The following is a 26,011-nucleotide window of genomic DNA, read 5'->3' as shown; positions in this document are numbered from 1 at the left end:
TGGTCATTATAGTTAAAGAAAACCAAACAGTCCCTGTAAAATTAGGTATACCATGTTGCAATGTAACTGGAAAAAAAGCTTTTCTACCATACCACAGAATTTTCTATAACTTCACAATTATCACGTTCTTTATGATGTGAAATTACTCAAAAGTTAAGAAGGATGTGTTAATTAATAATGGCAATAATCCAGTTTTAGTAGACCAGTTTTAGTTTATTTAATTTGTAATAAATGGGAAAACAATTAAAAAGGTTGCAGGTTTCAAGCAGAACAAAACAAAATGAGGATTGTGACATTTGATTACATTTTACTTTTCTGCCAGAGTAATTACAGTAAAAGCACAGTTGTTTATTAGGTAAAAAAGTAATAATTGTACCTGCATTATTTTTGAAAATTATTTATTTCACCTAAAATACAACATTTGTTTCAATAAAGATAAATGTTAAAGTAGCATGAGCTTTAAATACTTTTCCAGTCCATTAACCACAGCGTCTACAAAAAGGGAACATCAGTCTTACGCTTTTAGCTGTTTTTTAATTTCCCGACACACGATAGGCCGCTCGGTTTGCAAACAGCTCATCATTTATGAAGATACGCATCAAGCCAGAGGTCCCCAGAAGTTTTCAGTGAACTGAAAAAAGCAAGAAGGGGAAAACAAAATGGGAAAACATCAAGTTTGGAACCAGGCTGGTGAAGAGACAGGTTGTTGTGTGCAGTAAGAAGACAGATTATTTCTGCTGCCATTTTAAATCAGCTGAAGGATTATTTTCAGTTTAGTTAGACTAAGTGTGATTTTCCTGCTTAGACTGCTTCTCCTGTCAGTGAGCCATTACCTGACAACATCAGTCATGCCTCGCCATAAACTTTTCATTTGGTAAGGGACCCCATATTTGTCGCACAGTGCACGGACCCTCGGGGCAACCAGGTGGTAGTTGTGCCTTGGCATCGTTGGAAACAAACTTAAAAAAGAAAATTAGGAAACGATTAGAAGAGTCAGAGTCTGAAATAAAACCAGTTAACCTGTCAAATTAGAGCTTCGAATTTGATATTTTTTTATATCCAAATCTATTATACTGCATGCTGAGGAATGGACTTAAAAAAAAAATTTGCATGACAAAAAACATTCAAAAAACACAGCAAAAAGTGTTTATGGAGATTGTACCAATTTTCTGCCATCTACAATGTCTGGCAGATTCTTTGGTCTGAGAGTTAAGAGGTCAACAGGAAAAAAGGCAATTTTTATAGTACCTCTAGGTAGATTTGTCTGGCAAACAAGAGAGACGAGCATCCGTTTAACATGTAAATAAAATCCATTATATACAGAAAAGGTACTGTAGACTACTACAAATAATGCAAATATGAAAAATGTTGGTGCAAACATCACAGCTCAGTTGACGTGTGTTTCAGTGGCGACTCTATGGGAAGCCCTGGGGACAATGCCCTACAGCCCCCCAATAAATATTAATTTGTACCCAGGTTTGATGTGTTTATTAACATTTATTTATTAAAAACATTTATTTAGGCTGACAGTGAAACCACAGATTTACCACCACTACATTCTCACTTTTTGACAGTAAATCAAACAAGACATTTTCTTTTAGGTCAGCAAGGATTACCAAAATTATTTCTGTTTGCAAAATGCCAGAAGAGTGACAGAATTTTTCAAAGACATGTTGAGCTTTCTTCAAATCAACAAATGTTATTACCGTATGATAACTATGCCTTTTCACAATTTAGAAAAGTCCTAATGATGTCATGGCTTTGCAAGCTTCTGATAGTTTAATTCATAACAACAGAGTTAAATGGAGGCCCACTTGTGTGTGTATTTAAATGCAACACCTAAAACATACTTCCTTCCTGTGTTAAATCACGGAAACATCCAAATAAATTAACCAATATATCTTGATGAGAACTGTGGACCTCTTTACGTTTGGTTCTTCATTAGGTCCAATTTCCAGATATCTGAAGGTGTCATGTTCATCAGTATAAACAACTGTATGGAAGTCTGAACATGATAGGAGTGTCCAACCATCACACTGTTTAGGATAGAGATTGGGTTTTGTGTCCCAGAGATACGCAGGTCTTAGTGCAAAACATCTACATAAACCTCAGAACAAACACAACGCTGCCTGAAGAACCTGCCTCAAGCTGGTCAGAGAGTGTCATTATTTACAATGAACTGAGTCCTGTCCCAACAGAAGCTGGAAGGCCACTCAGAAAGAAGAAGTCATCACTCCGAAAGCAACAGAACATCAAATCATAGTTTGTAAATGCACACTGGGGTAAAAACTTTAATGCAGACACTTCTTTGGTTACAGCGCTCCAAAAACACCGTTTATTCATAAATCAAACTTTAAAAAAAAGATTTGTCTATCCACAGAGCCTATCTATGTGAAACAATTTCTTGATTTCTTTATTTTTGGTGTTTAACATTTTAGTCATTTGGACTTACTGGTGTTCGATTTGAAAGTTGAGGTGTCCGCTGAACCAGTCGTTGAAGAAGGACGGCTCTATGTTACACGTAGCTTGTAACTGAAAAGGAACATGACACAAAAGCATCAGTTTGTTAAAGCTGCGCTTCATTTAGATGTGGGGTTAGAGAAATGAGGCATTTAACATTTCATTAATTTCAACACATAACTGACATGTTTAACATGTGTCCTTTATATCCATCAAGACATTTCTGAGGACCATAGTGGAGCATTTCCATAACTACCGTGTAGCAAAATGAAATTCTGATTATTGATTTGAATTGGCCTTTTACGGGGTGACGGTCCTGTAACTGGAGGACTGCCGGTTCGAACCCCTGCTCTGACCATCTAAGTTGGGCGGTCCTTGGGCAAGACAATTCACCTGCAATGTCTACTGTTGTTGGTCAGAGGGCCCAGTGGTGCAAACAGCAATGTATGCAAGGCTGTCATACATCAGCAACGAGGCTACTTGGATGGAGAATGTATGAAAATATTAATTCTCATATCTTGCCAAAGTCTTAAATGGATCCCCATTTGTATCCTAGCACAGGAATATGCTTTGATCAAAGCCACTGTAACTGTGGTTGTATGTTTGCTGTGGATATACTGCTGAAAGAGGAACCTCCACCCCAGTTTGAAGTAGCAACTGCTAGCTTTTCTTCCTAGATTTGACTGTATTTAGCTCCATTCATTGTTCCATCAACTTCAATCTCCTTCTCTGTACCTGCTGGAGAAATTTATCCCCACAGTAGGATGCAGAACAAACAGTTTCCCTGTTGACAGATTCTTCCAGGTGAGCTGCAGCTCCTCCAGAGTCACCATGGATCTATTGGCTGCTTCTTGGATTATTGCTCTCCTTGCCCAGTCTGTTAGTTAAGATAGGCAGCCATGTTTCAGTAAATTTGCCGCAGGGCCATAGTCTTTCTCCATTCTTGGATGATGGATTGAATGAGATGTTAAAGCATGGGGTATTGTTTTGTAAACTTTGAATTTACCTCTCACCCTGTTTGTGTTACAACATCAATGCTGACAGCAACACCAAATCAAACATACTTCTTCTCTATTTGACCTTTGGAAACAGTTGGTTTTAGACAATGCAGGCTGTTTTGCTCTGTCCTTGCCAGAGTAATTGTGTTTTTGTGTACATTCACATAGACAACAGTGCAAGTTACTGGTAAAAATCTATCTAATCATGGTATAAATTTGAGTTGGAAAAACAAAAAAAACAAAAACAGATACCTGCATGGTAAGCCAGTCTCGGTGCTTTTCATGATCTATATTCATTGGAAGATGGTTCATCTGAGTCACCCACACAAACCAGTGACTCTCCAAAAACCTGCAAAATAAACAATTATGAAAATTATATGACATCTAAAGGTGATGGTCATTTAGTACATTGGCAGCTTTTGTTATTTTAGATTGAGACTTGTCGTCTACACGATGCCTTTTTTTTTGCACTTGTCTTCTAGTAATAATGTACACACTTTGGTAGCAGATGACCTGAAGTAATTTTTTAATGTCAATTCATAGTGTCCTGAATGGAAATGGGGTTATACAAATCCAATAAATACCAACAAGGTGTATCTTGTTGTCATAGTTCACTTGGTTTTTATCAGGGGTTAAATCCCTTATTCGGTGAGAACTGGTCTGTCCATTCAGGACTATCAAAAGATAGGGTCACAATCAAAAGATAGGTAATATAACATAAAATCTTTCAAAACTTGACATCACTAACATAACTTGTTATATTAAATCATTACTGAAAGCTGGGCATCATCATTATTATGGTAACACTTTACAATGAAGCTCCCCTTATATATGGCTAATAGTTTATACGTTTGTTATTAATTAAACCACAAACACTTCGGAACGCATTCACAAGTGTTTATTAAGAATTAATTAAGGGTTAGGAAGAGGTGAAACAAAAGTTTCTTACCGAACAAAGATATTGAGAGCCACAGAGCCAAAAAAGCCATATAGGGGCACGTAACAGAAGAAGTATCGGGCGTAGAAGGACAAATACCAAGCCAGATCCTTGAAATGACAAAAAATAAATAAAGAAATTAAACAATTTGTTTTAATGAAAAGTTGTTGTTTTATTTTACAACACATTTAACTCCATTCCCAATTTCCCATCCCCAACCCCAATGGATGTTTGGAGAATGGCAATGGGAATGGCCCATGTTCAGGACCCCTATTGCCGATGCGGCTTCAAGGAGCTGTGGCATGAACGTTATCAGTGCCTGTCACTGTTTATTTGTTTAAAATATACAAAGAGTACATTGAAAAAAATGTGTAAATATGCCAGCTTAGCCAAATGGGCTAATTTTCAGATGAGGTTTCCGGGGCAGGTTGCTGTGGCAGCAGGAGGACCCATTAGTGGACATCAGAGGTGATGTAAGCCGTCAAGATAAGAAAGAGGCCTTTAAGGTTTGGTTGTCTTTGGGGAACCAAAACAGTGGCATGGGAGGAATTTGGAGATACTACTGAGACTTTTCGTTGTTCTCAAGAAAGTTCTGGAAAATTGTTTGGCAACTCATAAAAACAAACAGGGACCATATTAAGCTTTGTATTTTCGAGGGGATATGTGGACTCGCACTGAGGACATCGTCGGGTGGAGTAAGGAGCACTTTGAGCCTTATGACTCAAGCTTATTTTATATTATTTAATACTTTTCAAAATTATGGAATGTTTAGACTCATTAATTTTATTTGAAAATGTGGATATGCAAATTTCAAATATATTGATTGTTTTAAAATAGCTAATGGGTTTCAGATGAAGCACAGATATCAGATTTAGAACAATATTGATTCACATTATTTTGTTAGCAGAATTTTTGGAAGGTGTCTTGAGAAACACGTATTTGCACATATACAACTTTTCACAAAAGAATGAAATTATTTCTGTTTTCTATGAAGAATCCATGAAGCCATTACTTTTCTTTCTAATTCACCATAATGCATATGGTGAATTGGAATATATCATAAAATGCAATGAGGTTTGTGACTGTAATGTGACATAAAAGCGTACTTAAACTTTTACTGTATGCTCACTCTAAAAAAGGAACAGCAAATATTTTCATGCACTGAATTTCAAATCATGACGCCCAACATCTTACCACCCAGTTTCGGCGAGAAATCATGACGTGCAATACTTGCAGGTTGAAGACAACTGGGACGAGCAGAGGCGGCCCCACTGAAACAGAGGTAAAAGATTTTTCTTTCATGCAAAAAAGTCATCGTTGTTCTTCTCCTTTCTCAACCTCAATGACCTCTACCAAACATACACAGAAAGAAGTACTGGTGCTGCCGATTGTAGGGCATGTGTTTGATCTTCTTGATGCCGTACTGCGAGAACAAAAGAAGACAGGAGTGTGAGCAGTTGGGCTTAATGGATTTCTTGATTGGTTTTGAAACAAAACTGCCTCTAGGTGCTTGCCTCCACAGGTTGAACAGATCCGAGAACAAAGATTCCCGACATGTTGACATCAGGATCCTTGCTCAGGACGTTTGGTTTGGCGTGATGATTGTAATGGAGGTGATTCCACCAGCTGGCAGCAGCTCCCTGTGAAAACCAGACTCTTAAAAACTGATACAGTTGATCACAATATTCTCCTGCAAAGACTTTAGCAATCTGTAGGGATTAAGGGGAAAGCATTAGGCTGGTTTAAATCTTATCTATCGGACAGATTCCAGTTTCTTCATGTTAATAATAAATCTTCCTCAAACTCTAGGGTCACCTGTGGAGTACCACAGGGTTCAGTCCTTGGACAAATTCTCTTTACGATATATATGCTTCTGATTGGCAAAATTATCAGACAGCATGGGATTAATTTCCACTGTTATGCTGATGACACTCAGCTATATTTATCCATAAATCCTGATGAATCCAATCAACTACTTCAACTACAGGCATGTCTTGATGACATCAAAGGCTGGATGACTTTAAATTTCCTGCATTTAAATTGAATGCAGGACAGAAGTTGTAATCTTTAGACCAGAGTCCTCAAAAAATAAAGTTCTTAACCAATCACTTAATCTGGATGGCATTAACTTGGCCTCTGGTAATAAAGTAAAAAATGTTGGTGTTATTTTTTAACAAGACATGCCATTTAAATCCCATATTAAACAGGTTTCCAGAGTTTCCTTTTTTCTACCCGGAATATTGCCATAATTAGAAATATTCTATCCAAGGGTGATGCTGTAAAACTAGTCCATGCATTTGTTACTTCAAGGCTGGACTATTGTAATTCTTTACTATCAGGAACTCCACGAAGTGCAGTTCAAAGCCTTCAGCTGATCCAAAATGCTGCAGCAAGAGTTCTGATGAAAATCAACAAGCGGGATCATATTTCTCCAATTTTAGCTTCCCTTAATCGGCTTTCTGTTAAATCAAGAATAGAATATAAAATTCTTCTTCTAACGTATAAAGCCCTTAATAATCAAACTCCATCATATATCAGAGCTCTGACTACCCCGTATGTTCCTAACAGAGCACTTTGCTCTCAGACTGCAGGTCTGCTGGTGGTTCCTAGAGTCTCTAAAAGTAGAATGGGAGGCAGATCCTTTAGCTATCAGGCTCCTCTCCTGTGGAACCAACTCCCAGTTTTGGTCCATGAGGCAGACACCCTGTCTACTTTTAAGACTAGGCTTAAAATGTTCCTTTACCCAAAAAACATTAAGACATCAAATATATAAAGGTAACAAAGGTAACATTTTAAGGGTTACCTTTAAATGTCCAATGACAAACTTGTGGGCTAGGTGGTTCCACTTGGACTTCTTGAAGACAGAAAGGTGACCAAAGTCATGCTGCAGCCATCCAGCCTGTGCCTGGAAAAAAAAATGTTTAAGAGTCATTTTTTTTTTATCTAATGCATTAATGCTGTGACGGGCAATTTAAGATGTCATAAATAATGTTGAACTTACTTGAGATGTCGCCAACATGACAGCGCACAGTAAGGTCAGAGTCCAGCTCGTCCCCCAGTACCAGACAGTCAGCCAGGCGAGGGCCTCCAGCAGCAGGATGTGACCCAGATGGAGGCAGAAGAATAAAGGTTTGGCTCTAAAAAGACCTTCCTTCTCCACCTGGGTGCGAAAAGTTTCTAAATCCTGTATGATGGCTGCCTAGGAGCAAAGAAAAGGGAAGCTGTCATGATGTTACATTGATGTGACGTTCGTGAAATGAAAGAAGAAAAGTGGCATCAGAGGAGTAATCTGAAATCCATGTGGGACGTGAACCCTCCTTACATTTTTGTTTCCGTCCTGACTCGGCTCTGTCGCTGCCAACTCTCCAATAAGCAGAGGCTTCAGAAACTTCTGCACAGACTTTTGATCAGGATGAAAAGCTGTGAAAGCTTCCTGGAAAATAAAAAAGAAAAATACATATTGTGAGTAAACCTTAGAGTAGAAAAAGCATCTGCAACACAAACTAAATAAAAAAAAGTTTAGACAATATTAAGGGGAGTTTGCATAATGCAAATTAGTTCATATGACTTTCCAAAAGAGGATGAAAGAGTCAGTGTCATCATAATCACAAGACTAAGGCATTGAGGCATCGTGTAAGTTGGGAAAACATTGTTTGCTGCCTTCACTATTTCTATATTTGTTCCTGTTCAGTTTATTAAAAATAAGAACATTTATTTTTAATGGACACATGTACTTCCTTTTATCCACCATCAAACAAATTAGTACATTTGCAATGAAATTATGAATTAATTGCAAACATTTAAATACATTTAGAAGCAGCTCTGTATAAAATAGTAAAAATAAAATGTTTGCCAAAAATACAGATTTGACCTTAAATTTTTAATAACCTGATTATCTAAAGGTTTATATTCAGAAATTGTTTTATTTTTGTTATCATAAACACTTTGCTTATGCAGAGCATGCAGCCTAGTATGATTGTTAAACCCTGACATTATTTGAGTGGCAAAAAATTATAAAAATCACTGAGCAAAAATATTTACCTTTACTAAGTTGTATTGACAAACTGTAACAAGAATATTACATGAGGCTTTTATGTAAATTTCAGAGTCATGTGAGATAAACGTTACATGACAATCATTTATAGGATTTGACATCACCTGTTATGTTTTGGAGTAGCTTAGTGAGACACAAATACGTCCCTCTGGGGGACCTTATTGAAAGAAAAGGATGTCTCTGGCTGATCTGTGCTAGCTTTCTTCATAAGGGCCGTGAGCTAAAACACTTTAGCCTCATGAAGTTGTCCCATATGCCATAACTCTAGCTGCAGTTTTGGCCTTGTCAAAATCTATGCAAATTTGGCCATTTTTAGCTTCTGTTTTGGCCTCTTTGCAAAAACAAATGTCGGCAAAAAAAAAAAAAAAAACCTGATGACTAGTCTTCACCACAGTCTGTGATGTTTTCACCCCGGAGGTCACTGTGTTGCCTCTCATACAACACCTGAATGTTTCCGGTGCTAATCAGTTCTTCGCCCTTCATTGATCCTTTATTACGACGCCTACAGTGATTATGGGACCAATGCATCAAGTCATTTGAATATTAGTCTCTCAATGTTCTTGTTGGTGTCCTTGCTGCCAAAGTCTGATACTAAAAAGTTTCTTCACGACGTAGCCTTCTGAAAAAAAAAAGTTTTCCCAACACAGATTTCTTCTGTTTAAACTTTTTGTAACAGTAAAATGTTTCACTTCGGTATCACCAAAAGAGCGTTCTGCAAATATTTTCAAACGAGTTATGTAAAAAAAAAAAAAAAAACTCTTAATTTTAATTTTAAAGAGGCGGAATATTTACTGTAGCATCCTCTCCTGCATAGTGCCCGATGACATGAGACCCTCCCGGGTGCCTTTTGGACCACTGAGTGATGTTGTAAACCTTTCGATTGATGACCAACCATCGATCATTCCTGCTGCGGTGCTTCTGCACCTCTTCCCAGGTGTAAACACCTGCGCCACCCCCGCTGTCTGGCTCCGCAGCCTCAGTATGTCGCCCTCCGCCTCCCATCTCCCCTGCTGTAGATGCAGGAACCTGAAGCCAGCTGGACGCTAAAGGACCAGTTCGCCAAACCTGAAGTTAGACAAAAAAAAACAAATAAGGCGCAACATGAACATTAATTGCGCACAAATTAAAAGCGAGTTACAAACGACTGGTGCATCTTAAAAAGAGTAAGTTGCGCAAAGGAAATAGTCAGTTGTTGTTGATGCCTCTCAAATATGCATAATATATTACTTATATTACTACTATTGCGAAAACAGCCTGGATATTGAGATAAAAAAAATCTAACTTACCCACAGCTCAAAATTCTGTTTCTTTCCCGGGGCTTCAGTCACATCCGCAGACCTGTTCACGTTATTTGCTCGCTCGGCAAAAACTAACTTTTAATTTAGAAAGAAAAAAAAAATCCCAAATAAGCAACCGGTTTGGTCCCTCTGTTTATTCACCCTCCGTCCATGCAACACGAACTTCGGGCAGATCATTCGAGCTTTTCGGACCAATCAGCGCGCAGCTTTCACACATTTCGGGTGGCTCGGTCGCGGCAAAGGAGGCGCGATAAACTTTACAGGGTCGTCTAATGGAGCAAAGGGAATCAGTCAGCAGGGGGTGGGGACGTGGTGTGTTTCATGGGTCTGAGCAGATGCTGGAGATTTCACAGAGATAAACTAAAACGTGCTCCGTAGGGCAGAGCGAAGTGCCTGTGTATTGTTCTAACATCTTCAGCCACCCCCTTTTATGCTGCGTTCGCTGACAGTGAGCTAAAATGCAGATAGTTTGCCTTTTAATCTAATGTTTTGTGGGACTTCTTATTCATTCGTTCTTTTCATAAAGGTTTGATGATCATGCGCGCAGAAGAAAAATGTATAAAACCTGATTACACTGTCTTAGTGATTATCAGAAAGAGGCTCAAAGCCGAAGGATCTGTCAAGTCTTGGCTGAAAGAACTGCAAACCTGGGAATTTGTAGATAAATGAATAAAGATAAACAGAATAACTTGCATTAAACTGCTCTGCAGATTTATGATCCTTTTTCTCACAACGCTAAAGCCAGACGCATCTATCATCCTGCACTTCTTGTTACTCTAATACGGTCAAAGGGTTTAATACAATCCTGTGGGTCTGTTTATGTGTTAGATGGGGCTTTTAAGTAAGTTTGTTGGATGTTGTTTTACATCAAGGTGGCCAGAACTCTGACCTCTTAAAACAACTCAAACGCAGCATAATCCAGGAAGAAAACCTTTTGAAGGCTACACAACACTTGGGAATGGCACAGATGTTCACCTTCCAACAACAAAACAACCCTAAACATATAGCCAGTGCTACAATGGGGTAGGACGTTCATGTGTTTTAATGGCCTAGTCAAAGTAGAGCTCCAAATCATTCAGAATGTGTTGCAAAACTGGTGATCACAGATGCCCTGCTTTCAGTTGGTCTTAGCGTGAGCATTTTAGCTAAAGAAATAGGTAGAAATTTCTGTCTGTATAGGTGCAAGGCTGCTTGAGACACAGCCCATAAGACTTGCTGCAGTTGACTCAGCATAGATGAGTACATTAGATAGATAAATAAATCACATATCCTCTTCCTTTGTCTTTAAACTATGCCCTACTTTTTTGCTGGCAGGAACAAGACAAAGTGAGTTCATGGGGCAAGAATACCTTTGCAAAGTTAAAACGTATATTGTTTGTGAACAACATATTCTTATGAAGGGATCAAAGTTTTTTTATTGTTTAGGGGGCAATCATGTTTCACTGGTAACAGAAGTCTGAAAAAGTTAAAAACTTTAATTTATTATTTTCTAAATGTTTCAACTTCTTGCTAACTAATTATGTATTTTTTATATTTCCCAAATACAAGTTTTCTTTTTTCAATGATCCACTCTAAATGTGTAAAGAATCACATTTCCCAGGACCATTTATCAAAATCTTTGGAAAAGTCTTATTTGAGCGGTGACATTATCAAGTGTGCTCCTCTATTCCAACTGTAGAACTGTCATACAGCGCCCTTCTTTTCTTGGCAAGGTCATACTTTCTGTATACCTGCCAAGTACAAACTTGCCAAGCACACAAAAACATACTTGGGTTTGGAAAGAGCCCATGAAGTAGTTCATTTGGATAGGACTTAAGTCCGAATGCACAGGATGGTGTTCGATCAACGTTTCTTGTGTACCCTGCATGATGCCTGTGACCCCATCATGTAATTTTGACAGTTTGTTCACTTGTTTATTCATTCTTTGAATTTGTATTTAAAGCATCAAATCCACATCCATAAATTTGCAATTTGTATTTATAATCATTTCTATTTGTATTTTCACAGATCAAATGCAAATTTCACCACTCATGTTGGATTTGGCTGTAAAAGAAAAAAAAATGAAATCTTATGTTTATCCACATCTAAAGAGTAACATTTAAAAAATTACTTTTATTTATTCTGTATAGGTCTACGGTTTTCATTGACAGAAACCGTACTTTGCTTTGAAGATGTTTTGCACGCAGTGCTGGCAACAAAGTCCAGGACAAATTAAACAAGGAATAAAATTACCTCATCCTGCCATGTCACACTGGACCTTAAGAAACTTCTTTAACAGATCAGAACTTTGTCATGCAATACGACCCTGAACTCAAGCACACCTTTATTCTGTGGAAAACTTTCCTGGAGAAAAAGGAGATAAGGGTGTTGTACAATCAGTCATGCCATGGCCACCAAAGTCTCCTGATATTAAGTGGACTCTTTGCTGTCTGAGCAGGCTGTCCACTCCTAGTCTACATATTTCCAATAAAAACATTAATACTGTTGTTTCTATTATTGTCCTAGATAGCTGATAATACCTTTCGTATTGTTTCTGCCGGCTGAATAAATATCGGATAAGAAAAAAACTGCAAAAAGGGATCTAAAAGTAATTAGCATTTTCTTTAAATGAGTGTATTTATCCTTGATTTAAGCAGGCGAGTTTAAATGATCTGCCAACAGATTGCTGCTCTTAAAATAAGAACAACTCATCTCCATCATCTTATTTCAAGTGCAGTATATCCAATTACCTTATTTTAGGGTTAAAAAGATTCATTCCATTGGCAGATAATCTTCTTTATCTGGTCAAATTAAGGACAAATGCACTTACTTTGAGAAAAATGTACTTACATTTAGTTCGCTTTTTGCAGTGAACATATTAGCTTTGGAACAGGTTTGTGTTTTGAGTTTATGTCTTTTGTATATGCAAGTGCAAGCACAAGCAGTGCGACCAACATGTCTGAGCCTGAGTGTATTTAGACAATTCCTCCTCAGTTTACTTTTCTGAAACTAAATTAAGTACTTTATAATATATTTTAACAGATTACAGTATTATGCTATTTAATTTTTTTTGTTAAGTTTCAAAGGCTCCTTAACCAATATCTACTGCAGGACCAAACTCAGACTGATTCCAAACCATTTAAAGCTAATTAAAGGTCAAAGTTGATTCCAGTTTGTTGACTTATTATCATCCTGCTTCTTTAAGAAAATGACCAAACTTTTTAAACGAGGTTGAGATTTGGGGAGGGTTTATTGACCACAAGCCTAAAAATCTTAGTACAATCTTAAAGTCACAAAGTTTTCACATTTGCCTTTTGAGGCAATGGTAGAAATAATCAGAATATGTGCTGGGCCAGATAGAAGACAGGTTTCTGGGAGGATGTTAGGGTCAAGGTCCTTGTTCATTGCAGCATTCTTCTGCTTTCCTTGATGAGAAATAATCTCACAAAGAGACATATTCAGTGCTGACAACACACAGGACTAATTACAGTGCTTATCCTCTCTTCTCCGAAGACATTTCTATTTTGAAATATTCAAAAGCATCATTAGGAGACAACACATCAGCACCAGTTTTCTGCCAGACTTTTTTCTTTCTTTGATGTTTGTGTTCCTAGATAGATAGATAGATAGATAGATAGATAGATAGATAGATAGATAGATAGATAGATAGATAGATAGATAGATAGATAGATAGATAGATAGATAGATAGATAGATAGATAGATAGATAGATAGATAGATAGATAGATAGATAGATAGATAGATAGATAGATAGATAGATAGATAGATAGATAGATAGAGGATGGCTGGAGGGATGATGAATGGATGGATGGATGATATATGGATGGATGTGAAATGTCATAACTAAATCTAAATTATTTCGCTGCCAAAATATTTGAAAATAAATCAGCATGCTCAGCCACCAGGAAGTGATTCTATAGGTCATCAGCAGTAACACTGAACTGCTGTCAACAATGTGCTTCTATTAGCTTGGAGTCTTTCAGCATTAGCAACGCAGACACGATTTTTTTTAATAACTAAACAGAACAAAACGAGAAGACATTCATTGTGCCATGAGTACTGCCCAATGCATCATTTTGTATGACAGTTGAAAGGAAAGAGAAGATACTGTACAGGATTGGTCAGCATTTTACTGTTTATTTGAAGATCAAATAAAGTCACAGATGAAAGTCTGACAGAAGAAAATTAAAATTGTATGTTTGATAAAATATTTTTATGTTATTCAGATTAAAAAAATCAACTTTTCTTACATTGCTCTTTCACAATAAAATACAATTATTTACATTAAGGTTCACCTAGAACATTTCACTACTGTTAATCAAAAACAACAACAACTAATAAATGCCCTATAAATGTAGCACCCTGTTGGGAAAAAACAAACAAACAAAGTTATAATTTTAACACCAACAAATCAGAGTTTTAATTGGATTCTCAGCAACACGGATACAATCAGATTGTGATGCAAGATGGAGAAAAATCTCCATCCATTTATATACATTTCATCATTTATGGAGGTATGCATCAAGCCACAGTTCCCCCGAAGTTTTCAGTGAACTAGGAAAAGAAGAAAAAAAGTGGACAAAAGATCAGTGGGTTGCAAAACATTTTGGGTCTGACAAGCAGCCGGTCACTGTTTCACTGCTGTCTTCACAACCTTTGCTCATTCTGCCTGTGAATTCTTACCTGACAACATCAACCATTCCTCGGCACAAAGATTTGGTTTCATAAGGCACTCCGTGCTTCTCACACAGCGCACGAACCCGCTGGGCCACCACGTGATAGTTGTGGCGAGGCATCATGGGAAAGAGACTAAAGAAAATGAAATGCATAAGAGGTCTGTAAATTATGTCATCATTAACCATGTCTCAGCATTTTTCACATTTGTTTTTTAGTGGATTTTTATTCATTTATTTACCTAACTGATGCCCCATTCCCTCTTTTTATCCTTTACAAAAAGCATATTTATCTATGAGCACATTAACCACTTAAAGTGTTGTCTTGTAACTTAATGTAATCTAATACATTGGATTTTTGTTTTAATTTATCCTGAAAACAAAATATGCAGAATTCAAATAAAAAACAAATATTTCTTCGTGGGAATTATATTGTGTCAGTCTGTAGCTTTTGGTAACTAATTTTACAATAGTTGCCCCCCATACTGTCTGAACCTTTTGGACCTCCCCCTTTTAAAGCTTTTTGATGTTATCTCTGGTCTCTGTCAAAAATCTGGCATTGGCATGCACGAGCAGTGTGTTTGAAAGATACTTTGGTCACTTCTCCGACAAAACCCATTGACTTACTGGTGTTCGATTTGGAAGTTGAGGTGTCCGCTGAACCAGTCGTTGAAAAGGGACTGCTCAATGTTACATGTGGCTTGTAACTGAAAGAGATCAAATGGGGAAAGAATCTGGATAAAGGAAAACATCCTTTGTTTTGTTTCATCTGCTGAGTAGCTGGAAACTACAGGCTGCATTAAAGCCAACGATAACAGAAAGCAAATTAAACACATCAACCTGAACTAAGCCAATATTTAGAATCTACAGTTCTTGTTTGGATTACTTCTCAATGACCATGTTTTGCTGTTTTTTTTTTTATTTGTTTTTTTTTTATCTTGAACCTGTAGTGTACAATAGACAGACTAATGAGCACAGCACACCTCTGGGTGGATCTTGTCAGAAGTTTACTATCCCATATAGTTTCCTTTCTTAATCTGGTGGGAGTAGATTTATTACCTGCTTCCAAAACGGCACAGAATATAAGGCACACGTTTTGTTGCTTAAAGTATTGGTTTAAACATCCAAATCATTGAATCCATAGCTGCTGGTGAATAAAATGCAGCACCTAGCTACGCAGACTACATCTACAAACGAGGAGCTCAGTGAATTGCCATGTGCAACAAGTCCAGTTGTGAAATATCGTCGGTGCTAAATATTCCACAGTTAGTGAGAGGCATTAGCTACTTATCTGCAAACTTCACCTGGCCTTGGGATGCAGTGGTGTAAAGCATGCAGCCACTGGTCTCTAAGGAAAAAGTTACCTATGAAGGGAATAATCTTTTTTTGTTTACAAAATTATGCTATTAATGACATCAATAACTATGCTCACAGAGCAAATGTACTGAAGCTTTTTGAAACCTATGCTTTATTTATGTAGAGAGAGTAAAGTAATTAGAATATTTAAATTAGTAATCCATGCCTTCGTGTTTCCCAGGGGTATTATGATGAAATATACATCGGATGTTCCTCTTGGCTCCTAGCTACTCATCTGAACCTGCTGGTATCTACAGCCAGAGCGTTGTTTTAACAATTTAAAACACATAAACTGTATCATGATCTGTTATTGTTATACAGCACGGGGGTGAATAATGTAATATTATATTTCATATAATACATTTCATTCATGTTATTCAAATATTGTTAAAGCTTCTTCAGGACTTGTTCTAATTGTTTATAAATGAACAATAAATACAGCCTTCAATTCTTTGGTAAATTAGTCCTCAGAGCCCCATCTTTCGAGTTATTAAAAAGATGATCTGTCCTGTGAAGCCGCTCAGAAGATTACAAGCACAAAATTGTTTAGGGGAAGTTGAGTCCTGCAGACAAGCAACGTCAGCAGGATAAAATCCTTTTTCATGACAGCTTTATGTTTTTCCTCTTTTTTTTATAAACCAGGTTACCTGCATGGTCAGCCAGTCTTGATTCTTCTCATATTGAATCTCCATCGGTAGGTGGTTCATCTGAGTTACCCACACAAACCAGTGACTCTCTAAAAACCTGCAACAAAAGCAATAGCAACCACATATGGTGTTAGATCATTTGGTTTAAAAAGAACAAAATTAATCATTCTTTTAAAACGGCAAATTCTTAGTAGTAATAATCAAATTTAATAATGAAATTAGATCAGTAATGGGACATATTTGTGACAAACAATGGGTTGTGATATCCTGCCAATGTTTTAGCTCTCTCACGATCAACTGAAAACAAACATGAAAGCAAATTCCATGCAATCCTTTTTTCCCCTTTTCCTTTAGAATATTTACCTGACAAATGTCATGAGTGCCAACGAGCCAAGAAAGCCATACAGAGGGGTATAACAGTAGAAGTAGCGGAAGTAGTACGAGAAGGACCAAGCCAAATCCTTGAAAAAAAGCAAAAGAGTCATATTATTTAAAATCTTTTCTGCTGTAAAGATTAATTTCTCATTCATCTGGCGTGCTGGCTAAATATGCAATTTTATGTAGGTTTAAATCTAAATCTGATATCCACTCATGAGACAACTCTACACCACATGGCGTCTGGCATCTTACCACCCAGTCGCGGCGAGTAATCATGGTCTTCATTATCTGCATGTGAAAGTAAATGGGGATGAGCAGCGGAGGTCCCACTGCAAAACAAATATGAATTATTTCCGGAAAGCTATTATCATTTTCTAATTAGGTTTTAATGACTCCCAACAAGCGTACCGAGAAAAAAGTATTTGTGCTGGTGATTGTAGGGCATGTGTTTGATCTTCTTAATGCCGTACTGTAACAGAGGGAAAGACAGAGATGGGTGAGCATCTTTATGACCATTTGCATGATTCAGAAACTTTTTTTTTTTTACTTTAAGCTACTTGCCTCCACTGGTTGAGTGTTTCCAAGTACGAAGACGTCCAACATGTTGACATCAGGGTCTTTCTTGAAGATGTTTGGTTTGGCATGATGCTGGAAATGTCGGTGGTTCCACCAGTTAGCTGAAGCTCCCTATGGAAACACTCTGTGAACACCTGTACAGAGTTTATTGAAATAAAGAGATGAAGACGAGGAAGGTTACCTTTAAATGTCCAATGACAAACTTGTGAGCTAGGTGGTTCCACTTGGACTTCTTGAAGACAGAAAGGTGACCAAAGTCATGCTGCAGCCATCCAGCCTGTGCCTACAAAGAACAAAGTAAATGAGCATTATGGGATGAAATATGTCAACAACAGAAAAAATTGCTCATGTTTAAAGTACTTGAGATGTTGCCAGCATCACTGCACACAGTAATGTCATCGTCCAGCTCGTGCCACAGGACGTGACCATCAGCCAGGCCAGGGCCTCCAGCAGCAGGATGTGACCCAGATGGAGGCAGAAGAATAAAGGCTTAGTGTGAAAAAGGCCTTCATTCTCCACCTCTGCTCGTAAAGACTCAAAATCCTTTACGATCGCAGCCTGGAAACAGAGAATGAAACGGTCCTCACAAGCTGAAAATGTAATATTGAAATTCAGCAATGTTGCAATGAAGTGAAGGTTTCAGCTGAAACTTTTAAAATTTTAAAATTATTTATATATATATATATATATATATATATATATATATATATATATATATATATATATATATATATATATATATATATATGTTTTCTCGAACGAGGTCATGATGCAGCGAAACATACACGCGAACTGTAGGCTCCTTCTCAGATCAGATGTTTAGCATAAAGACTTACATTTTTTTCCCCGTCCTGACTTGGCTCTGTCGCTGCCAGGTCTCCAACCAGTAGAGGCTTCAGAAACTTCTGCACATGCTTCAGATCTGGATGAAATGCAGTGAAAGCCTCCTGTAAAGCAAGAAGAACATATGTACTCAACCCACAGCTAAAGAGGAACAGAAAAAACCCCAGATATTTTTACACCATTATACTCCAAATAGTACCAAAATAAGCTCACTTTCTAAGCACTGACGCCACAGACAGTTAGATGTGCTAATATTTAGGTTGTGCGATACGATAAGATTTTGATTGGTTTCCTGCTAGCCACAGCATTAGTTTATTTTTTATTTCAGAAGCCTAAAGGTAACATTTGGACAGACAAAAACATATTGGACAATTATTGGAATTCTCCAGTTATTGTCTAAGAATATCCAACATGTACCATATCATACTATATCATTGTTGCACTTAAAAAAACAAGTGGTTGACAAAAGTTCTGCACAACAGGTAGTTTAGTCTGAGGTCATGGTGTTGAAAAGTCTGTTGTCCAAAGTTGTTCTTTAATAGTTTTCAATGTATTGCATTAATAAAAAAAATCTTGAGATTTCCAAAGCATTTTTTTTTTTTTACAAAAAACATGACTTTTGTTCACTGTGCATTTCTTAGAAACAGATGCATGCATGCAGAAAAAAAGAAAGACACAGATGCATGTAAAATATTTTTGATCAAAGCAGAAGATTTGAAACTCTCTCAGATAGTAAGCCAATAATTATTTTTCACAGAACCGCGTGTATTTGTAGTTCAGGATTTCACAGACAAAGTAAGAAGTTGGTCTCTGCTTTGTGTGTACTCCGCATCAATGATATCACAAGAGGCGCAATAACAGAGGGAATCAGTGGTCATTGGCGAGCTCTCCAGAAAGAATACAAGGAAATCCCTCTAAATCAGGAATTTGTCCAAAAAAAATATGTGAATAAAATGGACAAAGAAAAATATAGACATACCCAAAAGAATGCGTATTAGTTGCTTTATGCTTTCTATTTATACAGATATGTGAAAATTGGGAGTATAGATTATATTACTCAATAATAACAAAAAAGGGAACTAAATATAATTAATTGCCATAACATCTTGTTCGAAGGTGACAAACTATAATTAAGTTAAATTAAACACATCAGTTGGCATTCTTTGATGAGCTCTTTTATTTTAGTCGTCCATCTCTGTATTTCCCCATGTCATCATTGAAATCTGATTAGCTAGAATGGCAATAAAGAATAGCATAAACAAACCGTGATATCTGCCATGATGGTGTGGGGTGATGGGTTTATTACAGTTCACACTAATGCTCACGTGAAAGCAACGGACAAAGATCAAACTCGATTCATTCAGGAAGACGTCTTGGGAGTGAACTACAATAACCTCCAAAAACCGAAAGAGATATGGAATTACAACATCAGGGTGGCGTGGCATGGAGGCAATCAGCATGTAATGTTACTAAGGCCTGAATGTGACCTAGATTGCTTTAAAAGTAGGCCTTAGCTTGGTCTATCTCTTGACAAGACCCTTAGATCCTCAATGGGGTTTAGATCAGGAGGTTTTGCAGGCCAATCAGGCCACGGTGCTTCACAATCCTCTCCAGGCTGCAGTTACACTTTTACTGGTATACCTTTTTTTTCCCACACTTTTCCTTCCACTTGGCTTTCCACGAATGAGCTTTCATGCAGCATTCTGAGAAGAGCTAGCTTCTTCAGCAATGAATGATCTATTGAGGGGAGGTTGAGCTAATGACAGTCTGCTGGACAACTGCTTAGTCGGCAGTCTACCCTATGATCGTGTGGGCCATAACATTGACAAAACAAGACATTTCTGCACTAGAAACATTTATATTGGTTCTATGTGATTTCTATTTTTGTGACAAACTGATTTTTGGGTTTTCATGAACCGTAAGTATGATCATTTAAATTTGACAAATAAATGTCATAATATAATATCACTCTGTGTGTAATAAATTTATATGGTGAGATTATGAGGTAGCAGTGTTGCCTTGCAGCAAGAAGGTTCAGGGTTCAAATCCTACCCTGGGTCTTTCTGCATGGAGTTTGCATGTTCTCCCTGTGCATGTGTGGGTTCTCTCTGGCCACAGTTCAAAAACATGAGTGTTCGGTTGATTGGCTTCTCTAAAAAATTGTCCTTAGGTGTGAATGGTTGTTTGTCTCTGTGTTGCCCTGTGACAGACTGGTGACCTCTCACCCAGTGAATACTGGAGATAGGCGCCAGCCACCCCCACGACTCCATGAGGGATTAAGCGGGTCAGAAAATTGATAAATTATGACTTTGCCTCTTTGAAATGAAATAATTGTTGAGATGGACCTGTATCTAAGATGTTTGGCAACTGGATGTAAACACCTTAAATAGCAATTGCAATTGGTGTTTAGGATGAAAGTTGCAATGACTTAAAGAGTATATGGTGAAACATTTTTATGTTGCTCTTTTTAATACAAGTCTTCTTCTTGTTTTTGTCTGGATTCTATGTTGCATGTGTCCAAGTGCATTGTGACTTGCTGTCTTGACTGCAAACTCTGTAAATAGTAAATATTTTATTAGATATTTTCTTGGGACAACACTCAAAATATGACACTTGGATAAAAGTAGTCAGCATACAGCTTGCATAACAATGTCAATTTGCTGTCCCTTCAAATCAACTCAACACTCAGCTAAGAATGTCTAACCGTAGGCAACAAAAGTGAGTACGCCCTCAAGTGAAAATGTCCTAAATTGTGCCAAAAGTGTCAATATTTTGTATGGCCACCATTATTTCTGTGCGCCGCCCTAAGCCTCCTAGTTGCTTATTAGAGCTTCGCTGGCTGCCACTGGACTCCTCCTCCAAGCCTTCATGATGACATCCAAGAGCTGCTGGATGTCAGAGTCCTTGTGCTCCCGCCACCTTTGTGTTTGAAGAGGCTCCTCAGATGAGTTTAGGTCATGCTTGGTCAGTTCAGTACCTTTACCCTTAGTTTTCTTTAGCAAGGCAGCGGCCATCTTGGAGGTGTGTTTGGGGTCATCATCAAGTTGGAAAACTGCCCTGAGGCTCAGTTTCTGAAGGGTGATGCTCTGCTTCAGTCTGTCATAGTACATGCTTGCATTCATGGTTCCCTCAATGACCTGCAGCTCCCCACAGGTGGCAGCATTAATGCAGCACCAAACCATGACACTCTCTCCACCATGCTTGACTGTAGGCAAGGCACTCTCGTGTTTGTACCCCTCAATTGGTTGCTGACACACAGGCTTAAACGTCTATTTTAATTGGTTCCGCTCATATCTCTCCGACCGCACTCAGTTTATTCAACTCAAATCTTTCACATCCCACCCTTCCCCTTTCACTACTGGTGTCCCTCAAGGCTCAGTTCTTGGCTCCCTCCTCTTCATCACCTACCTCCTTCCCCTTGGCAGTATTTTTCGCAAATTCAACATTCATTTTCACTGTTACGCGGATGACACCCAGCTTTATTTATCCCTTACTAACTGCTTACTTGAAATTAAAGACTGGTTCACCTCAAACTTCCTAAAACTAAACAGTGATCAAACCAAACTCCTCCTCGTCGCCACCAAACCCACCCTATCCAAAATCAATAGTTTGTCACTACCCATTGACAACTCCTTGGTCTCCCCCTCCCCTCAGGTCAAGAGTCTGGGTGTCATCCTCGACTCCTCCCTATCCTTTCAGTCACACATAAATAACATTACCCGGTCTGCATACTTTCACCTTCGCAACATAAACCGCCTCCGTTCCTCCCTTACCACTCACACTGCCTCTGTCCTTATCCACAGCCTTATCACCTACCGTCTTGATTATTGTAATTCTCTTCTTTTCTCCCTGATAAATCCCTCCATAAACTCCAACTTCTTCACAACTCAGCAGCTCGTGTCATCACCAGAACTCCCTCTTTTCACCATATTACCCCCTGTCCTTCACCAACTCCATTGGCTCCCAGTTCAATTCAGAATACAATTTAAAATCCTTCTATATTATTTCAAAGCCATCCATATCCTTGCTCCTCCATATCTGTCAGACCTCCTTCACATTGCCACCTCCTCCCGCTCCCTTAGATCCTCCTCCACCATCCACCTCATTGTACCCTCAGCTCGACTCGTCACCATGGGGAGCAGAGCACTGAGCTATATAATACACTGGAGTGTATTTGTATTTTCATTTTTATTCTCTGTAAAGTGACCTTGAGTGTCCAGAAAGGCGCTGTTAAATAAAATGAATTATTATTACTATTATTATTATTATTATTATTATTATTATTTTCAAAAGACATGCTCAGTGTGGATGTGACGCGGAACACGTTCACTCAGCCTCTTAGATCGATCATGACGAGGCCTGTCCTGAGTGGAGCCTGTCCAGTTAAAGCGCTCTATGGTTTTGGCCACGGTGCCACAGCTCAGTTTCAGGGTGTTGGATATCTTCTTTTAGTCTAGGCCATCTTTTAGTAGGGCAACTATTGTTTTGTTTTTTTTAGACTCTCAGAGAGTTTGTTGCCACGAGGTGCCGCGTTGAATTTCCAGGGATCGGTATGAGGGAGTTTGATAACATCAAATTGACACTTGAGACCTTGTAACACTACAAGTCGCATAACACCAGGGAAAGAAAATGGCTAATTTGGCAGAATTTGGACCTTTTCATTTAGGGGTATAGTTACTTTTGTTGCCAGAAGTTTTGACATTAATGGCTATATGTGACAGCAGATATACACCGTTGAACAAGCTGTACACTGACTACTTTACATCGTATCAAACTGTCATATTTTCAGTGTTCTCCAATGAAAAGATATAATAAAATATTTACAAAAATATGAGGAGTGTACATACATTTGTGATATTCTTTGTAAAAATGTAGCAAAATGTAGCAAATGTTAAAATATAGATCTGATTTAGTACAGCCAGAGCAGGTTTTGCATGTAGGCATGGTCAATAGTTTGAATGAGGTCAGCCCGGCCGCAGATAAACAAGACATGACATTTTACACCTTCTCATTATTTATTTAACAGAAAACAAAGCCAAGCTGCCGACGCTGTGTATGGGATAATAAAGACACCCCTTGCTGCATTCAAAGGAATGAGAAAATGGACAGCCACAAGCTGGGTTGTTATCTGATCAGTAACTCAGAGCAGGTATGAGCTCATTCATGAAAGCAGAAGTCTCGGCAGCACAGTGCTTTCAGATGAGCATTTAGATATGTGTGGTAATGCCATGCGTGGGTGAGAAAACATCAGGAATTCAATCATTTCTTTCATACAGAGTAAAAAAAATAAAAAATACAGTAAGAGGGATCCGTCAAAATGGAAAACAGGTTTGTAGAGCTCAGGGGGGGGGGAACTAACAGGTGTCTGTTAACGTGAAAAACGTTAACGCTCTGTTTTATCAGGAAAACAAATCTTCTCTGCATGAAAAATAAGGAAGGATCAGGTCAGAAATTAAGATATTGATGCATGATGAAGAGGGCTATATTTGGTGAGAACCAAATGAAGCACATCTGCACAAACACCTCATAACCATACTCAAGCACAGCAGTAGAGGGGTGATGATTTTGGGCTTGCTTTGCAACCACGGGACCCGGGGTACCTTGCAGGTATTGAGTTGATTGCAAACTCTCCTTCACATCACAGTAGTTCAAAGTCAGATGTGAGGGTGTCTGTTTGACACCTAAAACTTGGCACAATCCCACGCAGAATTCTGCATTATAGTTTAGCTTGTATTGATTAAATGAATTATGCATTTCTGTAAAATGTCATGTATTATTCTTATCTGATGCCGTGTTTGTCTGCTAAGATAAGATTTAGTGAAGGTCATATTATTTTTCATGATGTTTTGTTAAGCACCTCATTGAACCTACAAACAGCTGTATTATACATTTTTATTTGATTCTTAAAGGGGTTAAAATTGTTACCGTTGCATCCTCTCCAGCATAGTGGCTGATGATCCGGATCCCTCCGGGATGCCTTTTGACCCACTGGCTGATGTTGTAAACCTTCCGGTTGACCACCAGCCACTGGTCGTTCCTGCTGCGGTGCTTCTGCACGTCCTCCCAGGTGTAAACACCTGCAGCCTTCCCGCTGCCCGGCTCTGCAGGCTCGGTCTGCTGTCCTCCACCACCCATCCTCCCTGCTGCTGCTGCTCGGACTCACCTGAAGCTCCGGAAGGACCACAGAGTTTCACACCCGGGTGCAGAACGCCGTCCTGGATAAAGTTAATTAAGACAGTGAGGCAGTAACATCCGCGTGATGAATTTAGGATTTAACCCTCAAACTAATTTATACAGCAACCGGTCAAGATTTATCATAAAATAAATAAAAAATAAACTTAAAATTACCCCCCCCCCCCCCCAAAAAAAAAGAAGAAAAAAAAAAAGATTGTTTTTCCTCCCTCAGATTTTTCAGCTGTCATGCAACAACATAAACAGGACAAATGTCTAAAACTTACAGACTCCGGATCTAGCTATTAATCGGATTTGGATGAGGTATCTGTGTCGCTGGGCTTTTGGTCTCATCACCAGAGCGGTTTTGTGCTCCCGCTCGGCACGAATCCATTCCTAACATCAAGCATCATAAAACCCATCCTCCAGCTGTCTCTCCTCATAGGCTGCGTCCATCGTCTCATTCGCCCCCTCCTGCTGCACGAACTTCGAGCGGATCATTCGAGCCTTTCTGGCCAATCGCGGCGAAGCCATCAGGAACCGGACCGCTGGTCCCTGCGCGATAGGCTCAAAGAACTGCTTCTCTGGATATTACCGGGTCTTTGTGATCGCGGAAAAAGTCTCTCACTCATGCACCGCCTCGGTAGATGCGGGCGGATTCTCAGAAAGCAATGAACAGATGCTTAGAATCAGCAGATCCTTCAAGCTTGATACCCTTGTCTCCAGTTAATATTGGAGACAGATGATTCCCCAAAATAGCTAAGTGAACTGACAGATGATAAAACGTTTAAAATTAAAGTCCACCATATGTTTGGAGCCTTTTTAAAATAAATAAATAAATAAATAAATATCTGTTTGGTCTTTTTGTGTGTTTTTATACAGTTTTCTTTCCTTCTCAGCATCATCTTTTGAATTTTTATGTCCCTCATTTCTAACCTTCTTTTAAATAAAGGTCATATATCGTGTTTTTTTCTTTTTCTATTTTATGCCAAATTGTATTCAGGGTGCCCTGCTATAGACTGGCGACCTGTCCAGGGTGTACCCTGCCTCTCGCCCATTGACAGCTGGAGGTAAGCACCAGCCCCCCTCGCTACTCCAGAAGGAATAGACGTGTTAGAAAATGGATGGATGGATGTATTCAGGGTTGCAACTCCCAACAGCTATGATATGTTACATTTCTGGGATTGGTAACTATTTACCAAAAATATTGTAAGTAGCTAAACATGTGAAAAGATCGATTGGAGAGAACACCTCTTGAGTTAGCACAATCCACAGACATCAGCAGATGATTTGTGCCGACAGACAAAACATAAAAAACTCATAAGTAAAAAAAAAAAAAAAAAGCTTTTTCTTACATGATTATATTTATGCCCACAAACATCAGATCTGATCGTCGCATTGGTCTGGCTGTTGAGGTCCAGCCGCTCTGGATTGTGTGTTTTTCCTTCAGCCTGAGGTTGTTCTTGCCCTTAAAACCATGGTTTCAATTGTTTCATGATCCTGGGGCAAAAAATGTTTCCAAGAAAGAAGCAGTTTTACAGTGTATGATGAGAAATTTTGCCTCTTGACTTGTTAGATCAAAAATACTTTACCCATGCTTGCAGTATAGACGAAAGTGCTT

At 38.5% G+C, this 26,011-nt stretch overlaps 2 protein-coding genes across 2 annotated transcripts; both read right to left on the bottom strand.

Annotated features, from left to right (window-relative positions):
• Nucleotides 1-514: 514 nt before the first annotated feature.
• Nucleotides 515-9,911, bottom strand: LOC105927915 (fatty acid desaturase 2). The gene is made up of 13 exons (XM_036148888.1): nucleotides 9,738-9,911; nucleotides 9,242-9,514; nucleotides 7,718-7,828; nucleotides 7,397-7,594; nucleotides 7,199-7,300; nucleotides 5,910-6,035; nucleotides 5,758-5,818; nucleotides 5,590-5,666; nucleotides 4,408-4,505; nucleotides 3,711-3,807; nucleotides 2,453-2,532; nucleotides 834-959; nucleotides 515-631 (listed from the first exon to the last, which is right to left on the bottom strand). The coding sequence occupies exons 2-13, from the start codon at nucleotides 9,449-9,451 to the stop codon at nucleotides 580-582; spliced, it is 1,338 nt and encodes a 445-aa protein (XP_036004781.1). The 5' UTR covers nucleotides 9,452-9,514; nucleotides 9,738-9,911; the 3' UTR covers nucleotides 515-579.
• Nucleotides 9,912-13,867: 3,956 nt separating this feature from the next.
• Nucleotides 13,868-24,867, bottom strand: fads2 (fatty acid desaturase 2). Its single transcript, XM_036148890.1, has 13 exons — nucleotides 24,678-24,867; nucleotides 24,145-24,434; nucleotides 18,213-18,323; nucleotides 17,737-17,934; nucleotides 17,558-17,659; nucleotides 17,362-17,487; nucleotides 17,209-17,269; nucleotides 17,053-17,129; nucleotides 16,786-16,883; nucleotides 16,423-16,519; nucleotides 15,047-15,126; nucleotides 14,430-14,555; nucleotides 13,868-14,300 (listed from the first exon to the last, which is right to left on the bottom strand). The coding sequence occupies exons 2-13, from the start codon at nucleotides 24,352-24,354 to the stop codon at nucleotides 14,249-14,251; spliced, it is 1,338 nt and encodes a 445-aa protein (XP_036004783.1). The 5' UTR covers nucleotides 24,355-24,434; nucleotides 24,678-24,867; the 3' UTR covers nucleotides 13,868-14,248.
• Between the last annotated feature and the right edge of the window lie 1,144 nt (nucleotides 24,868-26,011).

The sequence above is a fragment of the Fundulus heteroclitus genome, chromosome 2, assembly GCF_011125445.2.
Source record: "Fundulus heteroclitus isolate FHET01 chromosome 2, MU-UCD_Fhet_4.1, whole genome shotgun sequence".
NCBI lineage: Eukaryota > Metazoa > Chordata > Actinopteri > Cyprinodontiformes > Fundulidae > Fundulus > Fundulus heteroclitus.
This window is presented reverse-complemented; position numbering and strand designations above follow the sequence as displayed.

Excerpts from the sequence above, each read along its gene's own strand:
- fads2 (XM_036148890.1), bottom strand. The coding sequence starts at position 24,354 with ATGGGTGGTGGAGGACAGCAGACCGAGCCTGCAGAGCCGGGCAGCGGG. Across the intron at positions 15,127-16,422 it reads AAGACTGGCTGACCATGCAG|TTACAAGCCACATGTAACAT; the intron begins GTAACCTGGTTT and ends GATCTCTTTCAG. Across the intron at positions 14,301-14,429 it reads GGAATGGTTGATGTTGTCAG|TTCACTGAAAACTTCGGGGG; the intron begins GTAAGAATTCAC and ends TTCTTTTCCTAG.
- LOC105927915 (XM_036148888.1), bottom strand. The coding sequence starts at position 9,451 with ATGGGAGGCGGAGGGCGACATACTGAGGCTGCGGAGCCAGACAGCGGG. Across the intron at positions 7,301-7,396 it reads TCATGTTGGCGACATCTCAA|GCACAGGCTGGATGGCTGCA; the intron begins GTAAGTTCAACA and ends TTTTTTTTCCAG. Across the intron at positions 5,819-5,909 it reads GATCTGTTCAACCTGTGGAG|TACGGCATCAAGAAGATCAA; the intron begins GCAAGCACCTAG and ends TTGTTCTCGCAG.